General features: G+C 44.8%; 1 protein-coding gene across 4 annotated transcripts in view; it reads right to left on the bottom strand.

The window, feature by feature from the left end:
* Positions 1-94: 94 nt before the first annotated feature.
* The window catches only part of MYH10 (myosin heavy chain 10), a 92,753-nt gene continuing 66,386 nt past the window's right edge, over positions 95-26,461 (bottom strand). For all 4 annotated transcript variants that reach the window (XM_048965325.1, XM_048965324.1, XM_048965326.1 and 1 more), the window contains 26 exons: positions 22,784-22,977; positions 22,314-22,435; positions 21,940-22,009; positions 21,685-21,845; positions 20,972-21,080; positions 20,758-20,889; positions 19,648-19,854; positions 18,328-18,465; positions 17,626-17,749; positions 15,177-15,348; positions 14,308-14,520; positions 14,040-14,184; positions 12,402-12,608; positions 11,290-11,394; positions 10,147-10,299; positions 9,425-9,673; positions 8,668-8,880; positions 8,016-8,228; positions 7,253-7,414; positions 5,731-5,859; positions 4,755-4,843; positions 4,470-4,593; positions 4,167-4,375; positions 2,938-3,046; positions 2,411-2,583; positions 95-1,717 (listed from right to left, as the gene is read on the bottom strand). In XM_048965325.1, coding sequence (XP_048821282.1) covers positions 1,573-1,717; positions 2,411-2,583; positions 2,938-3,046; positions 4,167-4,375; positions 4,470-4,593; positions 4,755-4,843; positions 5,731-5,859; positions 7,253-7,414; positions 8,016-8,228; positions 8,668-8,880; positions 9,425-9,673; positions 10,147-10,299; positions 11,290-11,394; positions 12,402-12,608; positions 14,040-14,184; positions 14,308-14,520; positions 15,177-15,348; positions 17,626-17,749; positions 18,328-18,465; positions 19,648-19,854; positions 20,758-20,889; positions 20,972-21,080; positions 21,685-21,845; positions 21,940-22,009; positions 22,314-22,435; positions 22,784-22,977 — 4,067 coding nt within the window. In that variant the 3' untranslated portion in view covers positions 95-1,572. The remainder of the gene's footprint in view (positions 1,718-2,410; positions 2,584-2,937; positions 3,047-4,166; positions 4,376-4,469; positions 4,594-4,754; positions 4,844-5,730; positions 5,860-7,252; positions 7,415-8,015; positions 8,229-8,667; positions 8,881-9,424; positions 9,674-10,146; positions 10,300-11,289; positions 11,395-12,401; positions 12,609-14,039; positions 14,185-14,307; positions 14,521-15,176; positions 15,349-17,625; positions 17,750-18,327; positions 18,466-19,647; positions 19,855-20,757; positions 20,890-20,971; positions 21,081-21,684; positions 21,846-21,939; positions 22,010-22,313; positions 22,436-22,783; positions 22,978-26,461) is intronic.

Genomic DNA, 26,461 nt, shown 5'->3' on the forward strand with positions numbered 1-26,461 from the left:
GGAAGTTGTAAGGCTCAGCCCTCCCCCAACACTTCACGCTGTACTGAGGTAGAAGAGAGCAAAACAGAAAACCAAAACACTAAGAAGGGAGAAGTCAGCTTCCAGCCATATTCTCATTTATTAAGGTCTATGCCAGCCTCAAGAAATAGCTCTTCCTGTAAGTAAACAGAGCAGGCGGCCACAGCTATAATGAATAAATTTATTGTCTTACAAAAATCATTGTCTAGAAATATGGGTATACAAGAAAACAAGATATTTGCAGTCAGATGCCTGGTGGTCAACAGCCAGTTTGATTAAAAATACCCAAACACACAACACAACCTTTGCGACAGATGTTAAAGCTTTTAACCAAAAAAAGGAAATCCGTATCTGTTTGTTGGGCGCGTGGCAGAGGAAGGTTCCTATTAACACTGATTCATCGTCACTAATATCCATAATACCACTTGGACTAGAGAGGTACATGATATGAAGCACAGTCAAAATTAATACATTAAATCATCGTTATATAGGCAAATTATATATGTAACATTGTCTTAGTACTGTAGTGTCTAAGGCACTTTCTGTAATGTCAGTTTTCCAGCTATTTAAACAAAAAGAACGCTAACTACTCGCTGTAATACTGCTCAAAATAAAAAACAACAGCAACAACAACGAAAGAAGGATTCACATCCACTGGCTTGTTAACTGCAGGCAGGCAACACCCTCTGTGCAGCGCTGGCAGCGCGGCCGTGGCACCGTCCTCAAGTTCATAAATTACTGCGCCTGTGCTGATGCTTGTTTTCCACTGGTGTGCACATTGAACTAGCCTTAGTGTATATATACAGAGCTGGTGGGCATGGAAGAGCAGGATGCTACAGCTGCAAAGTACTGTACAGAGAGGAACGGTGACGCGTTTGCCTGTACTGCATGACACTAATGGATGAAGCAGGTGCTGAGAACACTCCAAAATGGTTCTGAGGGTTAAAAAATGGACACTACTCACTCATCCCTACGCTTCCCTCTAACGCTTCCCGAGGCTCTTCACAGTTCACTCCCTGATTGTGTGCCGATCACAACAGTTAGGAGAAAAAAAGATGCGGGTGCGGTTTGGTCTTCAACGATCCGAGGGGCTCAGCGCAGCCAGGGCTGCCCGAGCACAGAAGAAATGGAAGGATGTTGTCTGTACAAAGCATGCTGAGCCATGCCAATGGGGCCGTCCCAACCACCTACCCTCTGGGAATGAAGTTTCGTGGGGTTTTTTTAACCGATACAGAAAGTTTCATCCTTCACATGATGCTTTATAAAATGGCTTTACAATGAGTGTCTGGAAAATAGATGCACTGAACAGAGACGATCCCGTTTTGTTACTACATGTAAAAAAAAAAGCAGTTGTACCTATATCTGAAGCGGGGTACAGTATGGTGAGGCTGGAGAGCCTTAAGACATAGTTGACCTACGGTAAGTAACCTTGTAGCATGCCGACATTTTGTAAGGCAGATTTAGGGCCACAAGGCAGCCTGGTGGTCAGGAAAGTCCTCCTCGCTCTGCCCACTGTGGTGTAAAGGTCTCTGCATGCAAACGGTGTGCGGGGCTCTACTCAGCAGGGCTCGGCTGCGCCTCGTTCACGTCGCTGCCTTTGCTCTCCGCGTCGTCGTCCGAGAGCTCCAGGGAGGCCCCTTCGATGTGCAGCTGGCGCCTGCCGGATCGGCTGGAGGAAAAGGTGATGGGGCCGCCCCTCCTGCAAGCATCAAGCAGAGAACAGCCTTTGCATCGTCCTCACGCTGCCCTGACGGCTCCCAGCTGAGCTGCAGGTTCCCAGGAGGAGCGTTGGAAGCACTGCTCCCATCACAGGACGCCCACAGACGTTCTGCTGCTCTGCTTATTTCACACCACGCACTGAGCAGGGTGGGTTCTTCAAAAGCAACTTGCTTAGAAGCGCTGCACTGCACCCCTCCTGCCACTGCTGGCCCTGCAGCAACCCGGGATGGTTTTCCTCCTGCAGCCTCCCCTCCTCCAGCCCTGCTCCATACTGGATACAAATGCTGAGAGCAGAGCTTTGCAATCCAAGTGTGAAAAGCTCCCCTGGAGTCGGCTGGGAGCAACACAATCAGTGCTTGCCACTAGAAGAGCATAACTGAGCCATGTCGCCTCCTGCTGCTGGACTCAGGCAGCGGCCCCAGCCAACCCAGGATATACGCTCTGAAGAGTTCTGGCTCAAGAGCCATCAGGAACATCTTCACAGCCAGCAGCTGCCTCAACCATCACACCTGGCTCAGGCATCAGCTCCCAGCAGACTCCAGTGCAGCCCAACCTCTAACAGCAGCAACTCTGCTTCCACAGCTCCACAGCTGAGCAGCCCCCAAGGACGCAGCATTACAGACACGGTCAGAGGGCACCCAGATGAAGCCCTGCCAACTCCTGCACCACGTACCTTAACCTGTTTTTCAGGGTGCTGACCTCCCTGCTCAGGCCCTCGTTAGCCTCTGTGGCATCGTCCAGCTCACGCTGCAGTTTACGTCGGGAAGCATTTGCACGTGTGGCTTCCTCCTCAGCCTCCTCCAGCTGACGCTTCAGCTGCTTCATCCTGGCATTTGCTTTTTCCATCTAAAACACAAAATCAAGTTGTCAGGATCAAACTCAGCAGCTGCAGCCCTGCAGCGTGGAAAGGCAGAGAGGTTCTCCAGCGCCCCAACCACCCCTGCTGGAGACGGAGCCTCAGTGCAGACTCCCATCTGGATTCCTGGGAACAGCCCACAACAGCTGGGTCTCAGAGATGTGCATAACACATCATCACAGCAGAGCTATCACAGGGAGCAGGCAAGGAACCGCTCCGCCAGTTCACCTATCGAGACTGGGATTCCCTCACGTCTTCATTAAAAAGCTTCTTAACGATGCCTTTCCACTCAAAGCAGGCTTTTTCCCATCTTTCCCAAGCACAAGCTAAGCCACTCCACCCACCTGCTCCTTGTATTGGTCTGCGTGTCGGCGCTCGTCCTCCACCTGCATGAAGACTTCTTTTAATTTCTTCTCTGTGCGTCGCACCAGTTTGTTTGCAGCTGCTCTTTCCCTGGAAAGGATCAGAAGCCACGTGGAGGCTGTGAGCACCAGCTTTAGAAGCATGCAGTACAAGCACTGAGCAGCACAAGTACCGTCAGAGGGCTGAAAGGAGGCACAGGGATGTGCTTCTACACAGCAAGATTCAACAGAGCAGTGCTAAGCAATGTCATGGTCCTGAGCCAAAAGCCCAAGAGGAATGAAGGTGGGGATAAGACTTTCAATCTTCCTAAGACAAGGCAGGGAAAAAAGAAGTTGGAGGACTGATGGAAAGCAGCAGCCTGGAGAAAGACGACTTGTCCAGAGCACAAGATTTACTTCAAAGAATGTCTGAGGTGAGGAGGGACCCCTGTAGGCCATCTGCTCCAACAGGGCTATCAGAGCTGCTTTTCCATACCCAGCAGCTTTTGAATGCCTCCAAGGAAGAGACCCCACAATCTCTCCACAACCCGTGCCAGTGCTCCGTCACCCCCAGACAAAAAGTGCTTCCTGATGCTCAGGTGGAACCCTCTGTATTCCAGCTCCTGCCCACTGCCTTCTGTCCTGTCCCTGGGCACCACTGACAAGAGCCAGGCTCCATTCTCTGCACCTCTCTGATGGATGTGTGTACACAGATGGCGTCCCCAGTCCTCCTCCAGGCTCTGCAGTCACAGCTTTAAGCCCTTCCTCACAGGAGAGAAGCTCCAGGTCCTTCAGCATCCCTGTGGCCCTCCTTCCCTTTAAAGCCTAACCCATAATGACCAGTGTCTCAAGGAGATGTTTGGTCTTAAGAAGCTCCTACTAAAGCAGCTGTGGTTTCTGGGACTGCCAGTCCACACAGTCACAGAATCACAGAATGGCCAGGGTTGGAAGGGACCTCAAGGATCATGAGTCTCCAGCCCCCTGCCACATGCAGGGCCACCAACCACAATCACTTGTTAACTTCAAGAAATACATCAGCAGTTTCAGTTAAGGAGCACACACTGAAACTTTCAGCCCCAGTGCATCTGATTCAAGTCAGTCCCTCCAACAGGTTTCTAAATACTAACACCTACTAGCTGTGCTGGAGCTGTGAGCTCACACCTCAGCCCCACAGCACCTCAAGGCACGGATGCCTCAGACACTCTACTGACAGCACACACATTTTTCCTTACTTTGCTTCCTGCTCAAGCTGTTCTTCTAGCTGAGCAATCTTGGCCTCTAGAGTAGAAATCGTTGCCTTGAACTTTGACTTCACCGATCCCTCCAGCTCCTGCAGCTTGGCTTTCAGCTCCTTGTTCTGCCTCTCCAGCTGCTGCCGTGCATTTTCGCTCTTCTGCGCGGCGCTGCGCTCCCCGGCCAGCTCAGAATTCAGCGTGTCAACCTTTCAGAGGAGGGGAACGGATCATTTGGAGCCATGCACAGCCTCCACTCGACCCAAGCACGAGCTGTCCTGACAGCAACCACCACCAACTCACCTGCAGCGTGGTTTTCCGGAACCGCTCGTTGAGAAGCTCCATGTTGCTCTGCTCTTCTTCCAGCTCCTCCTCCAGCTGTGCAATGCGAGCCTCCAGCCGGCGCTTCTCATCCAGCAGCGCTGACCTAGGAGAGAAGCACTGGGCTCAGCACACGTTCAGTGCGATGCACAGCCGGTCGCTTTGCATTCACGAAGGCGAATGAACACAGAATTTGCCATCAGGCTTTTGAGAACCGCAGCTGCTGCTGCCTGAAGCCCTTCAGACGCTGATACGCCTGAGACTCACTTTCCTGAAGCGCTGTTTGCGATCTCGTCAGCCAGCTCGTCCCTTTCCTGCTCAGCGTGACGGCGGGCTCGTTCAGATGCTGCAAACTCCTGCAAAGGTTTCAGAAGAGACATGTTATGGATCTCAGAAGGCCTGGAAACAGTTTGTCCTTGGAGATGCTTCTGGGAGATGCCTGAAAGGTAATATTGCTGCAATCACAGAATGATAGAATGGCCTGGGTTGAAAAGGAGCACAGTGCTCATCAGTTCCAACCCCCTGCTGTGTGCAGGTCGCCAACCAGCAGCCCAGGCTGCCCAGAGCCACATCCAGCCTGGCCTTGAATGCCTGCAGGGATGGGGCATCCACAGCCTCTAAAACACACAAACAACAGAAACACTGAAGCTGTAAGCAGTAAGAAAACAAACAGACACTGTTGGACTGATCACAGTGTGCTACATGCTCAATGTAAAACGGGCACTATGTTAAGCAAGCTGAGTTTCTTACACCTCCAGAGTACAGAGCACCAACGCAAGAAAAGAAAACACACTGTGGGGCTTCAGCACAGTAGAACAAACAGCACTGAATTTCACATCTGAAGCTGTATTATGTGGCAGAAAGTCAGCAGACTTCAGTGGTGCACTGAGGTGGGATGGTGAGATTCCTGGCCTTTCTGCATTTCCAATCCCCAGTGTCAGTACTGACAGTGTGCACCACAACTCGCAGAGACTCCTGAACCTCCCTGCAAGTTCAGTGAGGCCTTGTATCTCATAAGCTGTCATGCAGCTCAGACAGAGAAGTAAAGGATTCAGCTGGAATGATTCCACTGAAGCCCAAGCTCACCAGAGAGCTGCTGAAGGAAGCAGGGTGATGAGGTGGGAAGAGAAAGCTCTCCTGGCTCCCATTTCTGCTCAACACAGCAGGACAGATTTTCACTCCTACTGCCCAACCTTCTCCTTACTCTACCAAGGAAAATAAGCGTGGTGAAGTTCACTCTCACCTCCTGGAGCTGAAGTATTTCTGCTTCCAGACCTTTCAGTTTCTTTTCACTCTCCTTGGACTGAGCAAAGATCTCGTCTCTGGACGCACGCGCCTCTTCCAGCTCCCGCTGGTAGTCCTTCATTTGAGCCTGCGGATGGAAAAGTCCCACAGCCACGCTGCATTAGGGAGCCACGAGATCCATCAGGAGCTCTGAAGCATTTTTGACCCTTTAGAGGAAAGGCGTCCTTCCCCCAGAGCGACTTCATTCCATTTCAATGCACCTTCAATTATTTTTACAATTTAACTTCATTTTCTTGTCTCCATCATGCATTCCTCATCACAAATATCCTATTATAGGGCTTTCCTTAATTTGTTTGGTATGTTTCTTGTGGAGAAAAGAACTCAAAGAGCTGTTCAATTACATTTGTTGTGGAACTGGTGGAAAAGATAAGGCTTTTGGAGTGATTTGGGGAAAAAAAATCTATGTACTTTGACTGGAAAAGCATATTTCAGTTATACAAGGTAAAACTGACCTCAGTGCAGCAGTACCAAACCCATTTTGTACAGACAGGCTAGAAGCTCGTGCTTAGCTTCTACTTACACACACTGCTAAGACCTCAGTGTGCATTAAGCTGTACCAGTTTGACTTAAGATACTAAAAGAGCATGAAAGCTGGAGAGAAACGGCATTTAAATTAGACTTGCATCTTTGGAATGCCTCCAATCCTGAGAATACTTATTTTGGGTGCTTGCATGAAGGCACACAGAGCTCAGCAACAAGATCTCTACCTGACCTGTCCTGGAGGGGAGCACGATGCTGTCAGACACCAGCACGGCCTGCTTCAGCCTTCCCTCCTCACCCACAGCCTGGACTCTGGCCCAGAGCTGTCTGTGTTCTGTTGGACTGGCAAGGCACAGAGAGGACAGGGCAGAAAGGCACCTTAATTTGCTGTGTGCCTTACGTGGCCTTGCCACGATCTCACACTTCTGCAGCTCTGGACCACGGCACTGAGAAATCTTTGGCAAAACTCAACTCTACCAAATGTTGAGCATTTTTCTGGGAATGGGAAATAAATCCTCAGTGCAAGGACTGGGATCTCTTGCCAAAGAAGAAGAATGAGCAACTTGGAGCTTTTTAAAAGCAACTGGAAGTTACTCCTTCTTTTTCTCTGAAGCGCTTTTGGCTGACAGTGCCTTAAGATGTTCTTGAGGAAGCAGCAATCAGGAACAGCTGAGCCCAAATCAGCAAATTCAAAGACAGAAAATTTAAAAAATGTGCCCTGTAAAGCAATATGCAGCAAATCCTTCAGAAAAGTGTTGAAACAAAGGAAAAGACCACGACTGGCCAGAAGTCCATGGGAGCAGCCTTAACTCCATACCAACAGAAGGATGACAAGAGATGCTGTGTTCAGGCTGGACACTCTGACATGCCAGCAGTCGACTTTCGACACTCCTGCTGCCTCCTGACTACAGATGTGTTTAATGAGAAGCAGCAGACGTGACTGTCAGCACAGGACAGAGCACAGCTCGAGCTGGGCTTACCTGCAGCTTACGCAGCTGTTTGATGGCTTCATCTCGAGCCTTGTTTGCAGCTTCTATCTGACCCTCCAGGTCCTTCAGGTCCATCTCCATTTTCTTCTTGGCTGCTACAGCAAGAGCCCTCTGCTTGCGCTCATCCTCCAGCTCTGCCTCCAGCTCTCGCACCTGTGAGGTGAAGGCATTTAGCAGATCTGTGCCAGCAGTGGAACCAACACCAAGTCCCAACTAATGGTCTGAGAACCCAAAAGGCCTTTGAACAACTGAATGAATGTGACTTGATTGGAAGAGACTACAGAATGCAAGCTAAGGGGAAGACACTGCAGATGGCAAAAAACAAATCCACAAATTGGAAGCAGAGATCTCTGATCTGACAAAAGGAAACAGACAATAACTCACTGTTAGAAGCATTCCCATTTCATCTGTTCAGCTACTTAGTGATCATGAGTTATTTCTCTTTTTGTATACAAAAACCAACTTCGCTCCTTATGTTAACATCAAGGGCTCCCATCCTAGGCAAGTTAATGACAATTTTTGCATTGTAAAACTTCAGAAGCCTTCCAAGGCTGTTTGTTTCTACAAGATCCACATATTAGAGATTCTCAGCTATTCAGTAAGATCAATGCTAGAGATCTGTTATACGGTGGGGTCTTTAAGGAAGTGATTTTATTTTCTAGTAGTAAGTTAGTAAGGAAGCCCAAAACTTTGGCAACAGGCCTCACACCCTTCCCTCTATGAAGTGCAATGAAGTGCAGTAAACCAGACATACTTGTTTGACCAGCATCCTCTTTTTCTCTTCATTCTGCTCATCTCTGGCTTGCAGATCTCTCTCAAACTGGGCTTTCATAGCTTGCATGTTCACCTCCAAACGAAGCTTAGCATCTTCTGTGGCCTGCAGTTCATCTTCCAGTTCCTCAAGTTGAGTTCTCATCTCTTCAACCTGTTGCTCTAAAGTTCGCTTGGATTTCTCCAGCTCATGGACCTAAACCACAAGCATTTATCAGACCCTCTGCTGTCTAAACAAGAGTGTTAGTAACAGTGAAGGAAGGCACGGACACAGCAGCTCTGCTTTGTGATGATGTCTGAATCAGAACAGCAGAGAAGCTTTTCTAACTGCACAACAAGAAAAAGCTGTGTAGATTATGAGGAGGAGGAGCTGTGCAGTCAATGTGACAAAGAGAACACACTGAGACAAGCTCTTGAATCTCGAGCAGCCATTTAGCCAGCAACTTCTGCCCTCCATGGTCTCTTTGGAGGATGCGATTAAGCCTGAAATGTTACCTCCAGACTCTGCATTCATACCTCGAGTAGTTTGTGTTACATAATGCTTTCTGTTGTGTCAAACATCCCCTCCAGTGAGGGAGTTTTACTGTGCTATCCCCCATGTAGTGTAACAAAATAAAAGGAGGAGAAGTACTTACATTTTTGCCCACATCATCTTTAGAACTCATTAAGTCCTCCATATCTGCACGCAATTGTTTGTTCTGTCTCTCAAACTCTTCCTTTGCTTCCAGGGCTTCTTCCAAAGCCCGAGCCAGAGACAGTGCTTTTGTTTCCTTCTCCCTTGCCTCTGCCTCAGCACGATCTCTCTCCTCTGCATATCTAGCAGAAATGTTCTTCTCTTCTGCCAGCATCTGAACAACAAAATCACACAAACAGACAAATCAATCTCCTTGTTCTATAATCAGCTCCTTACAGCCCTGTGTGTTACAGTCATTCAAGTGGTCAATGGTTTAGGTTTAACCAGCCTTCAGAAGTTCTCTCTGGCCTTTTAGGACGTGGTCAGAGCGCTGGTTAAGGAAACAGCTGAAGCTGTTCAGGGATGAGATGAGGAAAGAAAGCTGTCAGTCAACACGAATGTGTTCAATTTGACTTTTGGTCCTCCTGTCCTTTCTTACTGTAATCCCTCAAGCTTAACTAAAGCTTTTTAAGTTGAGTTTCTGTTCCAATATCATTTCCTTTTGCACACATAAGGAGCTTATTTCATGATGAAACAGAACTCAAAGGTGACACGTAGCTCACGGGCTGCCCACCCATAAAAGGGCCACGATGCTCCCATCAGAGTCATCAACAACCACTGTGCTCTGGCTGGATTCTTCTATCTCCAACATTAATGCAGTAACTACTGAAGCAAACGCCATGTAAAGATTGTAGTAAGATGACAGGAAATTAGATTACCTGATCGAATTTCTTCTGCTTTTTCTCCAGGTTAGACACAATCTGGCGCTGATGATCCAGATCTACCATCAAGTCATCCAGCTCTTGCTGCAGGCGATTCTTTGTCTTTTCCAGTTTGTCATAAGCCATTGCCTTCTCTTCCAGGCGTTGGCTTAAGGATTCCATATCCTTCAGCAATTTCTTCTTATTCTCCTCCAAACCTTCAATTGTTCCCAGGTCATCATCTACCTTCTTCTTAGCCTCTGCTAACTGAAATGTATCAGAAGAAGATAATAGTGCTTAACAAAAGCATCAAGCCCAGACTACAAAACCACAAACAGCTGCTATCACTGGCTAAAGTAACACAAAAATGGTGAGCCAGCAGCAAACAAAACAGAGCCACGTTCTGCCCGTTACAGTTGGTTGTGCCAATCATTGCTGCAGTGGGGGAAGAACACAGGAAGCACCATTCAGAAATGCAATCCACCATTTCTGCAAGTTAGATCACGGGCTGTCTTGAATTGCAAGGGACCCTGAAAACCACCCAGTTCCGATTCTCTGCTATGACCAGGGCACCTTCCACCCACAGCAGGCTGCTGAAGGCTGTGCTCAGCCTGAGCCCCTCCAGGGACAGGGCACCCACAGCCCCACAGACACAGCACACAGCCTGGCTTGGTGACTTCAGATGACATCTTCCCCAGTTTTCAGACCTTACAGACGTTCTGCCCTGTGCAACAACCCACCTGTGCCTGCAAGGCCAGCATCTGTTTCTCCAGGTTCTTCCTGGCCTCCTCCTCCTCCTCCTGCTGCTCTTGCAGGTTGTTCTTCTCCTCTTCCAGCTGCCTAATTCTGCTGCTCAGGTTGAGTTTCTGGCGGGTTTCTTCCTGAAGTAGCTCCTGTCACACAGATATTCAAAGCTCACTTTGACTACCATCCTCCATTGCTCTATCAAGAGTTTCAGGCTTAATTATTTTTCTTGCAAGATTCTCATTCAGTGACATGCTTATGAAAACAACTGAAATTCAGTTTTCCAATAAGGCAGTAAACATTCATTTGGGGCAAACCTCTCTAAAGCTTATTTCTGATAAGGGAATGTATGCCACAGTATTCTAGAAGTTCATAGATAATATTTTTCCTTTGTTTAGAAGGGATGAGCTGAGAAATTATCTTTAGAATTTGCTTTTCCTCTTTAGCATAGAACACCTATTTGAAATGACCCAGGAATAAAAAAGCAGCAGTAAATCTTGCAGTGGCAGCACACTGAAGCTTTGCTGTACTGCAGCAATCTAAAAGTCAGTTGAAAAAACAGCTGTAATGTGGTAATAAAAGCTGTCATAATAGAAATTAATGAAGGTGTAGCAACCTTCCCTCAGCCCCCTTCCTCACTCACCTTTGTGCTTATTCAGGTAGTCCCCATTAGCATTTCTACACCTGAAGAAGTGTATTTGAGTGATAATGCCATGAAACCTACATTATTTAAAATAAACAACAGCTACAGGCAGTTTTAAGACCTTCAGCTGTAAGAAATGCTACCAGCCCTCACCTCGAGGCACCTTCCATATCCTTCAAGAATCTCGTTCACATCAACATTCTACTTGGGAGAGCTTTTCCTGACTAAACACTTATCTCCCACAGACTACAAAACAGAACAGAAACTGAAAGATTACTGTCTATCAAATAGTGCACCTCTGATCATGAAAAACTGGCCTCACACGTAGCTGAGCAGTCGTTTACACGTCATATTTCACTGGACACAAAGAGGAAGTACAGATTCTATTCAGTGGACTTTCAAAGCCACGAATGAAAACGTGTTTTCTGCTCTGCAGTCAGCAGTTTGGTAAGGAACAAAGCTCAAGTGCAGATCTCAGGCTTTGCTGCACACACACCTGTGTATCCTGAAGCTGGGATTCCAAACTAGCTGCATCCTTGGCAAACTTGATGCCTTTCTTCTCTGCTTCCTCCAGGAGACTTGAGACATTATCCAACTCATTCTGCAAAGCAAGCAGCCTCAAGGTAACAGCATGCAGCTGACTCATGGCAAATCCTGCATCCCACTGGGAGCTGGAGCTTCAGAACCAGCCTCAGATTCCAGGTATGCAGTGACAACAGTAGCCCCCAGTATACAGGTATCACAAACTAAATGTAAACTTAAGCTGGATGCCAGTATTGAGCTTCAGTGGTGTAAGATGGCAGCTATGCCATTTAATGGAACATGTCACTCCAGTATCTGCAGGCCAATATTCTGCACTCATAGTCAAATGTTATTCTTAATTATGGGACTATATGGGAGCATGAATTCAAGGATTATCATGATGACATCTGGCTTTAAGGCACCTCTGCAAAGGCCACCAACATCAGGTGCCAACTCCAGTTACTTCAGACTGTGTTTCTTAGGGGCTACTGTAAGAGGATGCATGAAGTCTTCCTCTGAAATGAACGGGGCCATCCCCATTCTGAAGGGCATTATGTTGATTCACCCCACAAGTCAGCCCTGGTCCTTTTTTGCTCATTTTCTCTATTTCCCAAATAATGGGACTTGCAATCCTTACCTGCCAAGATCCCAACTCTGAACACAAAAGGCAACCAGTGACTTTCAGCACATTTTGCTCGCACCTCCACATGAGAACAGCCCAGTCTGCTCAGCCCTCTATCCAAGATCAAACCTGAAGGCCAGCAGCTGGCAAAGCCTCCTTCAGGATTTGGTCTCCGGGATGGGAACGCACTCAGAAGGCACCATTAATTATTACACAGCTGACACTCAGAAGCCTGAGCTTTTGGGGCTATTTTTTTTCAGAGGTGCATCATCACTTTAAGGCTCCTGAAGTCCCCACCAGCAACACGATGAGGTCACTGCCCACCTCTGGCACCCAGGAGCCCAACTCCCGCAGCCCCAGCTGCATCTTTGAAGGATGCTTTGCCCAGTTATTCCTGCAGACATCTGAAGATTTTCACTTCCTTGCCTATTTTTCAGCAGCTCAGGACTTCCATAAAGCCTTACCTGCAGCTTGTTGGCTTTCTCCGCCAGCTCCACCCTCAGCCTTTCGCCTTCTGTCACCTTAGCAGTCAGTTCTTGTACCTGAGCATCAAGCTTCTTCCTCTTATGCTCAGACTCTGCCTTGACCTGCTGCAACACCTTCACCTCACAGGCCAACTCCTTGTTGTCAGACTCCAGGCCTTGCTTGTTTTTTTCAAGGTTTGCTTTGAACTAGGAAAGAAAAGAAATGAAAGAAATCCAACACTTTGTTACATGTATCAATAAAGAAATCTGCTTCAAAAAATTGTAACTCAGTCCAGCAAATCCACGTTACAAGTTCAAAGATGAAACAAGCACTCAGCAAGCTGCAAGTCCAGTGCTTAGCATGTTGCCAGCTAACATTCTGTGTACGTTAGACAAATAGGAGTTAATGCCAGTTAATCCACTTTCAGACACTGCAGGTATCAGCGAGCACCACAAGGCTCCTCTGTGACTTCAGTAAGATCTGGGACATCAGTGCTGTAAAATGACTGTTAGAGTGGCTCTGTAAGTAGGAAGGAATGTGCCCATTAACAGAGCAGCATGGCTCATCTCACAGAAATAAAAGGAAAGATATCAGCTGAAGTTGCCCTGATTTTAGTAGGCGTAGCAGGCAGCAAGTGCACAGCAAAGCACTTTCCACCACTGCACTGACATTTGTCAAAAAAATCTTTTGAAACACCTCTTATGCCAATTATTTTTAAGTCCCATTCTTACTATTAGTTCTGTCAGCTCCATTCTCACCAAAACTGACATCATTTTCTCAGAGGACCCTTGTTGAAGATTGCAGGGCATTTTTTTCATTTTTCATGCCCTGCTGTTGGCATTTATTAAACAAGAAGCACAGTATGCAAGTTCTTCCAGTGAAAAAAACTCATTTTCCAGCAGTTTAACTGGTGCATTTCTCACTCAGTATTTTCAGTTAAGGAATCCTGTGAGTTATTCCCTATATAAAAATAGGGCTACAGCTCACAAACTGTCCACAAATCTATTTGTGAGTGACCAACACTGCCATCACAAAAGCTGAATGCTCTTTTTGGCAGTACTGGAATAATTCTGCTCTTGAACAAAACACCCACCAGTAGAAATAATGCTACCTCTGGGTAATAACAAAGGAGTGTCTGCTCCTACCTGCTCTGCTGGTGGTTACCACCGAAGGCAAGAGCTGCACAGATAGGCCAGATGCTGCACACATACCTGGCACTGGAGTTCCCAGTACAAGTGCAGAGTTGGAGTGGCTGGAAGCACTTCACAGCACCTGCACTCAGAGCTCCTTATTTCTCAGTGCTGATGCTACAGTGTCCATATTTGGAAGCACTCTGCTCATCACGCACGCTGTGAACTGCTTTTCACCAAATAAGCATGTGGGCTGCTGATAACTCCCACATGATTTGACCTCTAGGTGTATTTCTTCCCAAGACCAATCGAGGCTTTTCACAGACGCCAAATCCAGGAGCTTCAATACATTCACATGAAACACATTTGGTTCAATTGTGACAGTCATCATGTACAAATAAAGACAATTCAGCTCTGCAGATGTGAGCAGAAGGTCCCAGAACAGTTACATTCTTATGTAAAACCCAGAAACAGAACAATGCATTTCTGTAATTCATTTCTGCTCACCCTTTTGGCCTGTTCAAGTTGTTCAGAGAGCTCTTCCAGGGCAGTGGCATGCCTCTGCCTGATTTCCTGGATCTGTGCTTCGTGGTTCTTGGTTTCCTCTTCAATTGCTTTCTTCAGCTCAGCCACCTCCTGCTCACGTTTTGTCCTGCAGCAAACATCAGTTAGAAATTAAAACAAAAACAAACCAAAACCACCATTTCAATCTCTAGTAAATGACAGGTCAATTTTATCAGTGCTTTATTACACTGTACGTGGTACGTGACCCCACCTCAGCTCTTGCTGTGCTGCAGTGGTATCCAAGGTATCTTCCAGCTCAGTTTTCAAAGCCTCCAACTCTTCACTTAAGTCTCTTTTCTGCTTTTCTGCCTTGTTGCGTGATGCCTTCTCAGATTCAAGGTCCTCCTGCAGTTCTGCAATCTGGGCCTGCAACTCTCTTATCACTTTCAGTGCATTGTTTTTCTGAACTGCTTCTTCATCTCCTCTGTTGAACAAAGGCACAACAGCCAATCGTTTTTCTCTGTTCTCATAAGCCTGGCATTAATTACATACGCAATGGCTTAAAAAAACACACTGTAAAACTTCAGATAAACTGTGCAGCAGCTTTCTTAATGTCTCGACAAGCACAGTGCCATAAGATGCACTGTAAGAATGATCCAACTTTTCAAGTTCACATCCAAACGTTTCAGTTTTGCAGATCTCATTCAACACCATCCCAAAAACGCACCGTCTGCTGAATGCTTTCTGCAACACCACTCAAAATACAAAAATGCATTCCATCTATATCAGATGGTTCCAACAGCAAGGCTACCACACAGCCCTGATCATTTGTTTCCCACCCAGCCATGGAAAGCACTCTGACTCACTGACAATTAAACGTTTTTCCCTCTTGAGTCTGAACTCTGGGGACCAAACAGCTTCCAGAGCTCCAACTCCTGTACACTGCTGCACCTTTGTAGTGCAAGGACACACAAAACACTGAATCCTGGTTTGGCCATGCCTGCTCACAGCACACTGATGTCTACAGATTCCCTCTGGTGTCTGTGCTAACGCTCCCAGCCCAATATGATTACAGTTAACTCAAAGCAGTCATGGAAAGCAGCTTTCTACCATCCCTCCTAAACCCCACTGTGCTCTGACCTCGCAAGAGCAGCCTGCAGCTCTTCCTCCTTCTTGGCCAGCTGGATCTTCAGCTCTTCAATCTGGGCTTGCAGCTCAGCTATTTGGTCCTGTAGGTCTGTTGTTTCACCATCTAGTTTTCTCTTAGCTTTTTCTAACTCCTGACGTGTTTTCTCCTCTTTCTTTAGGCGCTCTATAGAAGTGACAAGGATTTGTAAGTTGGTTTTTTTTAAAATCTGATAATCCTCCAATGGTTTGGGGGCAAGGGAAGAGGGTGGCAGGAGGGGTGGAAGTTTAATTAATATTAAGTCAATTCTTCATCCAGTTTCTAGCTGGAATGCTGACTGGGAGAGAGGAAATAAAGAAGCAAAACTTCATGATGCAGAAAAAAGTTCAGAGGAAATCAGCTACCTTGGAGGAAGCAAAAAGATGGAAGTAAGGGAACAGAAACAACTCAGCCTTAACAGAAAGTAAGGAATGGGGTCTGGCAGAAGAGCAGTTTGAAATGCTGGGTCAGATGATCACATGCACGAGGATTCAAAAATGAAGATCAGCAAAGGTCTGGAAAAAATGACAGTGTGCAACAGCTTCTGAAGGGGGAGGCAAGGCTCCAAAACATCTACTGGAAAGTACAGGCTTAAGAAAGCTTGGACAAACAGTTTTTTGGAAGCATGTGTGCCACTACCACATCCCATGGATATTTCAAACACATCCCATGGATATTTCAAACACATCCCATGGATATTTCAAACACATCCCATGGATATTCAGCAAGGCTTTGCAAACTTTAAACTTCTTTAGTTGAGATACTCCTGCCCTGAGGCATTTCTCTGTGAAAAACACCCCCTTATCAGTGCTCCATCAATGCACCTCACCCCCCTGCCTGTGACAGAGCAGGCAGTCGCTGCCTCAGCACTGCTCAGCAGCCAGCTGACGGCCAGCTGTGTAACACTGGAGCCACAGAAGTTTTCCAAACCACTGATGCTTAGTGCAGACCTAGCATAATTCCACATACAAGAGCATAAACATAATTATTAGACTTAGTTAATATTTTGTGGGTCCTCTTTATGCATAGATTTTCCCATATTTTCTAAGCTTGCTCCTGGTTCAGGCCCCCATCTTCTTTATGGAAGGAGAGCCATGATGCTCAAGAATGATCTGTCACAGCCTCCCAGGGTAATTCAGACCATCAGTACATTTCTCTGGAAAATCCTCTCCCTCTAAAAAGTTTCTTACAAAACAAAAAAAAAAGGCATTTTTCCTTCTGTTTTCACATCATATTTCTGAGGAGCTTTATTCAGAACGCTGCCACAAGACAGCGAGAAGACACAAGAAATCTCACAGCAGAATTAATTGCTTTTTTGCTCTAAATTTTAGTGCCCAGCAGCGCCAAGACCCAGGCAGAGAAAGCTTTAAGGCTCCTTGAACCACTGCCAAGAGTAAATATTATTCTATAGTGCTTTGCCAGCCAACAAATCGCGTGCCTTACACTTAAGCTTTAATTTCCATTTTTCGGTCATCAATCTCAGAATGGCACCATAACCAAACACATCTGTCCAACAGCTTCAGAACCACTGATCCTGAGTCAAGCAAACAACGATTCCAGAATTATTTTCCAGTTGTGCCCATTCCCAACTCTTGGCCTCTGCCATAGAAGCTGATTTTTAAAGCAAAGGCACATCAATCTCCTTCCATCCCTATCAGCTCAACACCCACCTTCCCAGGGAAAACGCAGCTCTGGTGTTCCTCCATAAGCACCTCAGTTTTAACAGTGGCAAGACAGGCCATCATATAACTGGTGCAAAACTATTTCCAAATTAGGACACAGAGTAATTCTGCCTTGCAATTTCAACTTGGCACTCTATTCACACTGTGTAATAGCTATGCACAATCACAGGGGTTTTTCATACATTTATTTTCCTTTCCAAATTAAGCAGGGTTACGTGCATACGCAGGGCAGCTTCAATCTGTGACAAAACAGTTAAACAATCCAGACAAAGTGGACAGAAAAATGGAACCACTTCAGATATACAAAACATTGAGAAAAACAAAATAATTCATGTTTGCTTAGGCTTCCAATTTTTTTTTTCTTTTTGAATAAATGAATGGCAAATAACATTCCTGCAGAAATGTTTTTAAGAAATTATTAGAGAAAAGCACAGGAATTCCTAAGAGTCAGATGCTTTACCTTGTTAGCAAGGGATTCGTGCAACATCACGAATTCCTGACTGCATCTGTAAATGAAATGGATTCTTAAAACTGTAACGTGGGCTGAAGAACAAGGAGGAGCCAGATGCAACAAGCCTTGCAAGAGCACAACATTTCTTGCAAGGTTGTCAAGCTATTGAGGTATGCACGTGTCAGGGTACATTCAGAAGACCAAACCAGGTATCTGTACACTGCTGTGAGCGATCCATTCCTTTCCAGCACGACCTCAAAGCTGCTGATAGGCAGATGTAAAAGAACAAACCTTCCAAATCAGTGATCATCATCTCCTGTTTGTTCTTCAGTTTGGCCAAGTTTTTGGCCTTTTCTTCTTCTTCAGCCAGCTGAGAAGTACATTCAGCAATTCTGTCCTCCATCAGCTTCTTTTCCTAGTTAGGAGAGAAGTGGGAGGGAGGGGAAAAACTTCAATGCCTCAGAGTCTCTGAACAGCACAAACAACTGAAGGCACAAAATCCACAGAGATCCCACACAGCATTCTATACAAGTGTTACTGCATGTGCCTGATCCATCAGTATTAAGGCTCAATTGGAATAAACTGAAATAAAATGGAAGCATGAACATCTGTTTCCCAAGAACATGGGATTAATGGCTGGGAGGGCTGGTTTCCTTCCTTATCACTTAAGTCTCAGAACATCTGTACAGTTCACAAAGAATAATGGTAGCATCTGCAGAGCTACCAAAGAACAACAGTAGCTATGACAAACACTGCATCAAACTCTGCCTGAGAGCACTAGAAACACATGGCAAGTGTGACCCTCCTAAAGGCCACTTCTAAAGCAGCTTTAAGTCTCAGCTTCAACCTGTTGCAACCCCACAAGTCTTCAGGCACAAACTCTAAAGCTAACAGAGCTCTCAAAATATCTGAAGCTGCTGCTGTCACTTGGTATCACTGATTCATTTCTGATTCATTTCTGAGGAGAATCTCTACCAAACAAACTAGCCTCACCTTCAAAAATTTGGAATTTTGGTCCTCCAACAGTAGGATCTCTTCTTCCATTTTCTTGATCTTAGCTTCAGCTGTCACTTTTTCAAGCTGCAGCTTCTGCCTAGCTCCCTCCTCCTCATCCAGCTGTTCCTCCAGGTCCTGGCAAGAGAGGCAATTTGCATGTTTGTATTTTCCAGGTTACCCATATGTTAATATTTTTCTTCTTTTACTTAGTGGAAAAAATACATTATTTTGAAAAAAAAGCAAACAGTTGCCCCAAATAAAACTAAAAAAAAAAAAATACTTTCACTTTGTCAGATTCAGCTACAAGCAATCAGCAAGCTGGTAAAGAAATTAAGTGCCACGTGACACAGGTGGAATCCTTTACACTCTGTATTTTAGATTTGGCTGCAGCATGCTGCCTAGGAAACGTATTCTCACTCCACCACAATCTTTCACCTACCTAATTCTTCACATACAATAACAATCCACCACAGGGGGAAATGGGACCCAGCACTATTAATTATAACCAAGATGGGTTGGGCTGCACGTCAACTTCCTAGGATACTGCATCCAAATAGGGTATAAAAGCACACGTGGTGGGGAAAAGATGCCACAGGACACCAGTCCATGATTTCTGTATGAATCTAGAGCTCAATCCTACAACTGAATGGCTTTGAGATTGGCACAAGTACCTCGATGCCAGCAGAAAAGCAGTGATGTACTGTGCTTCTGTTCATCCGTGGATACTTACTAAAAGGCATCAAGAGCCATGGCAGTGGGCTTTGTCTCTCCACCAAGAACTCTGCTGAAAGACAGTTAAGCTCTTGGGGAACCCCTCAATCAGTAAAGGTTTTGAAGTCCCCAGATGTTCAAAAGGAAACATCTAACTCATCTTCAAACACTTCAGAGAAAACAAGCAACTCAAGGGAGATGAAGCTGTCTTTCTTTCATAGAACCTAAAGGATTTTCACTACATTTATGTTGAAAAGAAACATTTCCCTTAAAATTGGTATCATCCCATCAGTCTCCAGAAGAAAGCAGACAAGCAGCCATTGCAGGCTCCTGCTCACTCAGGAAGTGCTTGCTGCCATCAATCCTCCACCTGAACATGCAATAAATCCAACACTGCATTTTTTACATTTCTCCTTCTTCCCTCACTCTCATACTTCTGGAATTACAGAGACAGTAACAAGAAATAAAGAATCAAATTGACTGCATTCCACACGTGGTGCTAAGGATCTACCTTCCTCCATACCGTGGAGATGGTAAGTAAGCATTCCCACCCTTTTAACTGCTCCCTTTGCATTCTTTTCCATTTCCAGTTACCAAGAAGCATACCTGAATATGGCCCTGCATTTTCTTTTTCTCATTCTGCAATATTTGATTTCTTTCCTCTTCCTCCTCAACCCTGGATTCCAAGTCATGGAGAATTTCTTCCAACTCTTGTTTTTTGGCAGCCAAGCGAGCCCTCATCTCCTCAGCTTCTGCAAAGAGCTCTGTCTCAGCCTGTAGCTGCTCTGCAAGGATGTTCTTCTCTTCTAGGAGCTGCAAATATTAAGGAAAAAGTAGCAGAGCAGCAGCAACTTCACATTCTGAAGTCTTTCATGAGAGACTACACACATATGGCAACTACAGAGTTACCTAAATGTCAAGTTCTGCTCCAGCTCAAGGCTCCCTGGTCCACATGCAGAAAAGAACATCTCTAGCACAGGGTTTAGCACAGGCCAGAAGGCACCAACTCTAGAAGCAGCACTACAGCAATATTCATTTCTTTGTGTCCCCACCCCCCCACAGACCCCAGCAGGACACTTGCACCACTTCCCCTTCTACCAGCAGCACAAAGAGGAGGGAAGTGCCTGTTTTGCAGGACTGGCCTTGCAGAGAAGCAGAGCAGTGTGTTTGAACTGGTATTTGCAGTCACTGTGTAAACTGTGTAAACACTGTGTAAACATGAATTAACATTCCCCCATTCAAGATATCCACACCACAGTAATAGCATGCCTCAAATGACAGTGACAAATACAGGTCTGCCTCCACTGACATACTCCTTCAGCTGTTCTTCAAGTTGCTATCAGTCTTACCATAAATTCATTTTCAGCTTTGCCCAGCAATGCCCTAATTGTTTCCCTGTGCCTTAAGCAGCACTGGCACACGATGGAAGTTCCTCACCCTAAAAACGTATCTGAAGATGGAAAAGCTGCTGCTGCTACTGAGGTTTTCCAAAAACCAGGAAATGACAACAGAACCACCTTTTTCTTCTTTTCAATACACTGTCTCTATTCCTGAAGGAATGCTTTCCTTTTATCTCCTGCTTTCAGCTTTTAGTCAAGTGTTAAGAAAACAGTTAACCTGCCTGATGAGAACAGTGCTTTGATCACAGATGCCTCCCTCACCCAGAAGGTACTGCAATACAAATTCCATACCCTAGAAGCTGAATGGGGCACAAACCTGTTGATGTTTCCTCTCCATTTCCTCAAGTTCTGCTTCCACTTTTGTCTGTTTTTCTTTAACCTTCATTAACTCTTCATCCTTGGCTTGAAGTTCCTCTTCCTGGCGAGTCACCTGGAGAAGAGGCTTCACCTACAGAGATTCAAAATGAACACGTGAGAATCTGCATTCACTTATTTACTCAAGTCAGAGAAAGTGACAGAACGTAACAAACCTTTGTGAAGACCCTCCACCACTGCCAGTGCCTAAGCTTTAAATATGCAGCACAATTCCTCTGCAGGATTTTCAGTGCACTCAGTTGCTGTTGTTTTTTTGCAAAGGCCCTGAAGACAGAGAAAGCAAAACATTTAATGTTAAATACAGCTAAGTAAAGCATCTGCCAAGGGCTCTGCTTGCTTGTTTTAAAGGTTATCCAACCGTTGAACACTTGTAGACCATAAAAGGTTTATTTTTGAGTTTGGGTGACTATCTGACTTATGAGTGTTCATTCCTTATATTAAAAAGGCTAGGAAAGAGCTGGAGTCACTGCTTTCGGAACAATAACAATAAAAGCTGTTTGTTCTTACTGTTAACAGACTTTGTCCTCAAAAAGATAAAGTGTGAATTAAACAAGGAACTTTTCTTTAATTTAAAAATAAAAACAGCTTTCCAAAGTATTTCTGAGAACCTAAGGAGCAGGAGGAGAGATTTTTGCAGTCAGTAGCTAAATTGTAAACAGCTGCATGTGCCACACAGGTAAGGTTAAGAAAAGGAGCTGTTGTTAGAACAGGTGGGTAAAAGTGACCTACTTGCCTTGGACATAACTGCAATACTTTCAGCAACATGCTTTCTTAAGAAAAATCCTCAGATGGAAACTCTGAAGCCCAGCTCCCTAACAAAGAGGCTTAAGGTGACCACAAGAAAAGCCAGTCTCAAAAGCACACGTACTTTCTGGCCAGGTATCCTCTGCAGACTGCCTGGAAGAAGATGATAATGTCTGTGATCTTCAGGTCTCGTTCTTCCTCTAAGTGTGCCAGGACACCAGCTCGGAAAAAGATCTTGCTCTGTCCAATTCTGTATAAGTTGGGGTCCAGCTCCAAGGCTCTGATCTAAATGGACAGGAATGTACATCATTTTTACATTAACAACATTTTTTTTTTGTTTCAACTTTTCAACGTTTTAACAATATTTATGAACACTTACCATGCGCTCACAGGCTTGCTTGCCATCCATAAAGCCTTTTGGAATTGCATTGGGAGTAAGGATCTCATACCTTCAAGGCAAATTTAACAAATATTTACATTCACCAATAGCCAGTAACATTTTTATAAAGCCATAAAGCTACAGTCAACAAGTGTGTGGCAAAGGAGACTCTCCAGACACGCAGCTTAGGTTGCTCTCACTTATCTTTTCTCTTTAGAGTAAACCTGTAGCATTTAAGTTCACACCACTTCAGAAGAACTGTTTTGGATTTTGTTTCAGCTGTGTTGTTTTTTTTGTTGTCCCCCCCCTTCAAGTGTTTAACAAGGAACTTCATCTTAAAAATAAAAACCTCAGCAGACTGTACGTATTATTACCTCTGCCTAAATTCCTGGAACACTATCCTGTTTGGAAATCCTTGTCGACAAATCCTTATTCCTTCCAGAACACCATTGCAACGAAGCTGATCTAGAACAAGGTGTGGATCTAATTTTCCAGCCTGGATAAACAAAACAAAGATGATTTTTACACTTTAATTTCTATTCAGTTTAAATTTCTCAGCCAACTATCTAAATAAGGGATGTACTGGGAACACTGAGAAGATATTTCTTCATAGAACCACGGAGATAGGGTTGGAAAGGACTTTAAAGACCATCTAATTCCAACTTCCTTGCCACGGGGCAAGGAGGGACATCTCCCACTTGGTCAGGTCGCCCAAACCATATTTGGTCAGTGTGGAAAGCTTTTCAAAGCCTGGCTTCTGATTTCAAAGAGAAGATGAGGACAGCGTGAATAAATCCAACGCTAACAAAGAGAAAGAATTGAAGGAATGGACTGGAGCACAAACCCTCTTTTCGTGATTTGGAATGATGCAGCGAACAAAGTTGGGGTTGGTGTTTCGGAGCGTCGCCATCAGCTTGGTGAGAGATTCTTTGTACAGCTGCCCAACAGTACGAAACATGCCCTTCTTGGTCTTGTATGCAGAGCCAAAAGCAGTCTCTGTTATGCCAGTGACCTGATCCAGACCCACGATACGATCCACTGGGAAGGCAAAGAGAAAACAGTGAAGTGAACCTCAATATTTGTCAGGATAAAGAGATGCGAAGAGAGAAGAGCAACAGTGCAGCAGCAAAAGCTTTGTGGGACAAATGACAGGAGATGCCACCAGTAGGCAAGGCAGTCAGCATGTACCAGGGACGTTGTGCAGAAGCAGTGGAACCAGAAGCCACAAGCTTATACAGCAGAGTAGTGTAGCTTTAGTAGGAACCTACTAAAACATCCAGCTCTTTACTTGCAGTTCTACATGACCAGTAAACACACATCCTGCACAGTCAGAAGAGAGACTGTTGCCTAGGAACTGGAAATTATTAGAATTCCTCCAGCAGGGAGTACCTCTGGGTTGAGCATTTGGAATCAGTTATCTGGGCATAGCTGTTCAAAATGTAGAGTCGGATAACTATACTTGTTAAGCATGACTATTACTGAACACTCAAAGAAGAGAAAGGAATGACTTACAGAAGAGATGGAAATAGTATTATGCCAGTGACAAGAGGGGGGGAAAAAAAACTGTCTGCCAGACTTTCGCTAGTGAGCAATTCTGAATCATTCTTTCAATCTTTCTATCTACCTGAAAAGATTTCCCTTGCCAAAAGAGCACTTTAACCACAGGAAAACTGCACACAGAGCACCTCAAAGCTGCCAGGAAGTGCCAGAGCAGAGACGACTCCTTTTCCTTGATTTTGAAACGTGTTGGGTGAGGATCTCCCTGCTGTTGGTTTCTTTTGTTTGGGTGTTTTGCTTGTTTGCTCCTTTTCACAAATGGCAAATCTGACTGCCAGCAGTAAGACCTTACTGCCAAAATATGAACAAAAATGGGATTCCACATTCATGTCAACAATCAGTTCAACAGTTTGCTTCAGAAGCAGAAGGGGGGGGCTTAGCATTTAATAATAGCTGGGGTCCTTAATGCTGAGCAGAAACACACGATGTGTTGGTTCTCCAGAAAATACAAGCTGGCCAGCCAGAAAGAAGCAGCTGTATCTAGGCTTTACATTTTTGTTGGGTTATCTTCACATCTGTTCAAACCAAAGCAAAGGGAATTGCTACCAGGATTAGTTTTGTATATATTAATCAGTAGTTACAGTATTTTGTCTCATACTTGAACCCATCTGGTTTTCAAAGGTCTGTACAAAGCTGGAAAATTAAGGGCTGAAACATACAGAGCAACAAGTTTGAATACCCACTTGCAAGTCTCATGTAGTGCAGAGCCCACATCTTCCACAGGCAGTTGGAAATGCAAGAACCAAAGGTGCTTATTAAAGCTAAGAGCAAGTAGGTGGCAAATTGTTCATAAGATCACATTCCAAATGTTTATTCTCAAGCAGAACTGAGTTCTACATCAGAAGTGGGAGAGAAATTACTGGGAAGCAGCCTTACAGAAGATGAACACATCAGCTTAATTTGTAATGTATCAGAATGGAGCACCCAACAGGCACCACTGATGCCTGGACCCCACTCAGCCTTTGGCATCTCTGAGACACGGGGCTGTTTTAAAGTTTTGCAAATGCATCAAGACTAACTGTGCTTCTTGTTGTGTCTCCAACCAACTATACTGAGGCTGCTCATCTTCGCAGAAGCAGTGCTGAAGTTGCATCTCAGCTCAGGCCAAGAGCAGTTATTGAACAGCACAACTGGGATCACCCACAGACGAAGGTCTCTCAACTCACACTAGTAATCTAGTAGTGTCTAGTAATTACCTTAGGAAATATCACCTCCTACAGCATGCAGTGTACAGAAAACAGTGGGCTCTGAGTAAAAATGGGAAGGCTTGAATGCACAGACTGCACATGCTTCAAAACTTGGGAACTGGAACAAGGGAATGATGAGGAAGAGGTTGATTAAATACTTTTTTTTTTTAAGTAGTTAAATGGTTTGATTTCAATACTTTGGGGGGAAAAAAAGGAGCCCAACTTCCACAAAGTGAAACGTTTTATGAAGTTTTTAGTAAAAGGACAATTCCATCAAATCTAAAAGAAACTTCTCGTTGACTACCACCACTGCAGCACTCTATTTATGAGATCCTTCACCTCCCCTCCACAAAGACACATCTACGTCCCACAGCTTTTCAGAGTTTTGTCAATGTTGGACTGCAGAAAGAAGCTTGATAGTGTCATATAGCTTATGCATTGTCTCAAATAGTCGGAGCTACCAGAATTATTATTGAAGCAGCAATTCTGCATCTCAACATAGAACCAGGAAGCAACAAACCTTCTGATCTGCAATGCATAAAATATAGATGCTATATGTATGCAGCAGCAACTGAATAGGTATGCACTCAGAACATCGGCCTGGTGGAGGTATACCTAAATAGAGCATGAAATGAAAAAGTTCATGCAAGCCTACGAGCAAGAATGGTTTTCCTGTAGATACAACAGCCCTGCCTTTAGTAGGCCTACGGTTTTACATCCATTCACCTGGTGGATCATGAAGACCAGTAATATTGTCATAGAAACAGGCTCTCTGAATATTCTGAATCTCTAAGGCAGAGAAACAGCAAAAACAGAAAGACAGAAGAGCAGATACATAAGACACTTCAGTTAGTATACAGAACAGGTTCATCAATTGCAAGCAGACTTAATCGTGCTACGAAGGCTGTTAGGCCACAATATATTCCATGCACATTTCAATCATCTGTGGAAGCAGGTTTTGAATATTTGGATCCAAACACTCGTTTTTATGCATGTACTCAAAGGGAAAGGAATAGACCCTCCACCAAAAAGTTCTTTATATGTATTCATTATAACACCTCTTTGCAGCTGAGCCAAGCCAGTATTCCTGAGAAGGTGGAAACCCAGAAGAAACCTACAGCATCATTTATCTTACAAGCTTGATTTTCTTCCTGGAGTAAGCAACTATAGACATTATGTGATAAGCATATTGTTATTAATACACTGTGATGTCAGTAACTAGAGGAGTCCCTGCTCAGTATTTATTTGGCTGTTTCTAGGATTATTTCAGTGAAAACAGCAAGAAATACTTAAAGCTAGAGTGCACATAAAACTATCTAAACAGCAATGTGCAGTTATGCAGGAAAAATACTGTGTCTGATTTTAATATGCAATATTTAAGCACTAGCATGACTGCTAATGGATTTTATTGTAGGAAATGCTGCTTTCCATGGTATTACTCACCACTGCACTGTGCTGGTGCTCATATAAGATGAGACACTTTGCTAATAGCAAGTAGTACTACAGCTGTTTATATACAGAACTTCAAAGCAGCAAGTCAAATTAAGAGTTTTGGATGTGGTATTACAGATAAAATTTGACACAGGTTGACAAGTAGTGAGTATCTCTTCAAATAATGAATATGAGAAGCAGCTACTCAGAAATGGGATATGTGCACAGACCATATGAGCCACGCAGCTTCTTCTGTACCTCTGGTGCTAAACAGAGAAAACGTAGGTATCTACAATGTACAGATGAGGGTAAGGAGATCACAGGCACAGAAACAGGTACTGGTCCAC

Source organism: Lagopus muta, chromosome 18 (assembly GCF_023343835.1).
Source record: "Lagopus muta isolate bLagMut1 chromosome 18, bLagMut1 primary, whole genome shotgun sequence".
Taxonomy (NCBI): Eukaryota; Metazoa; Chordata; class Aves; order Galliformes; family Phasianidae; genus Lagopus; species Lagopus muta.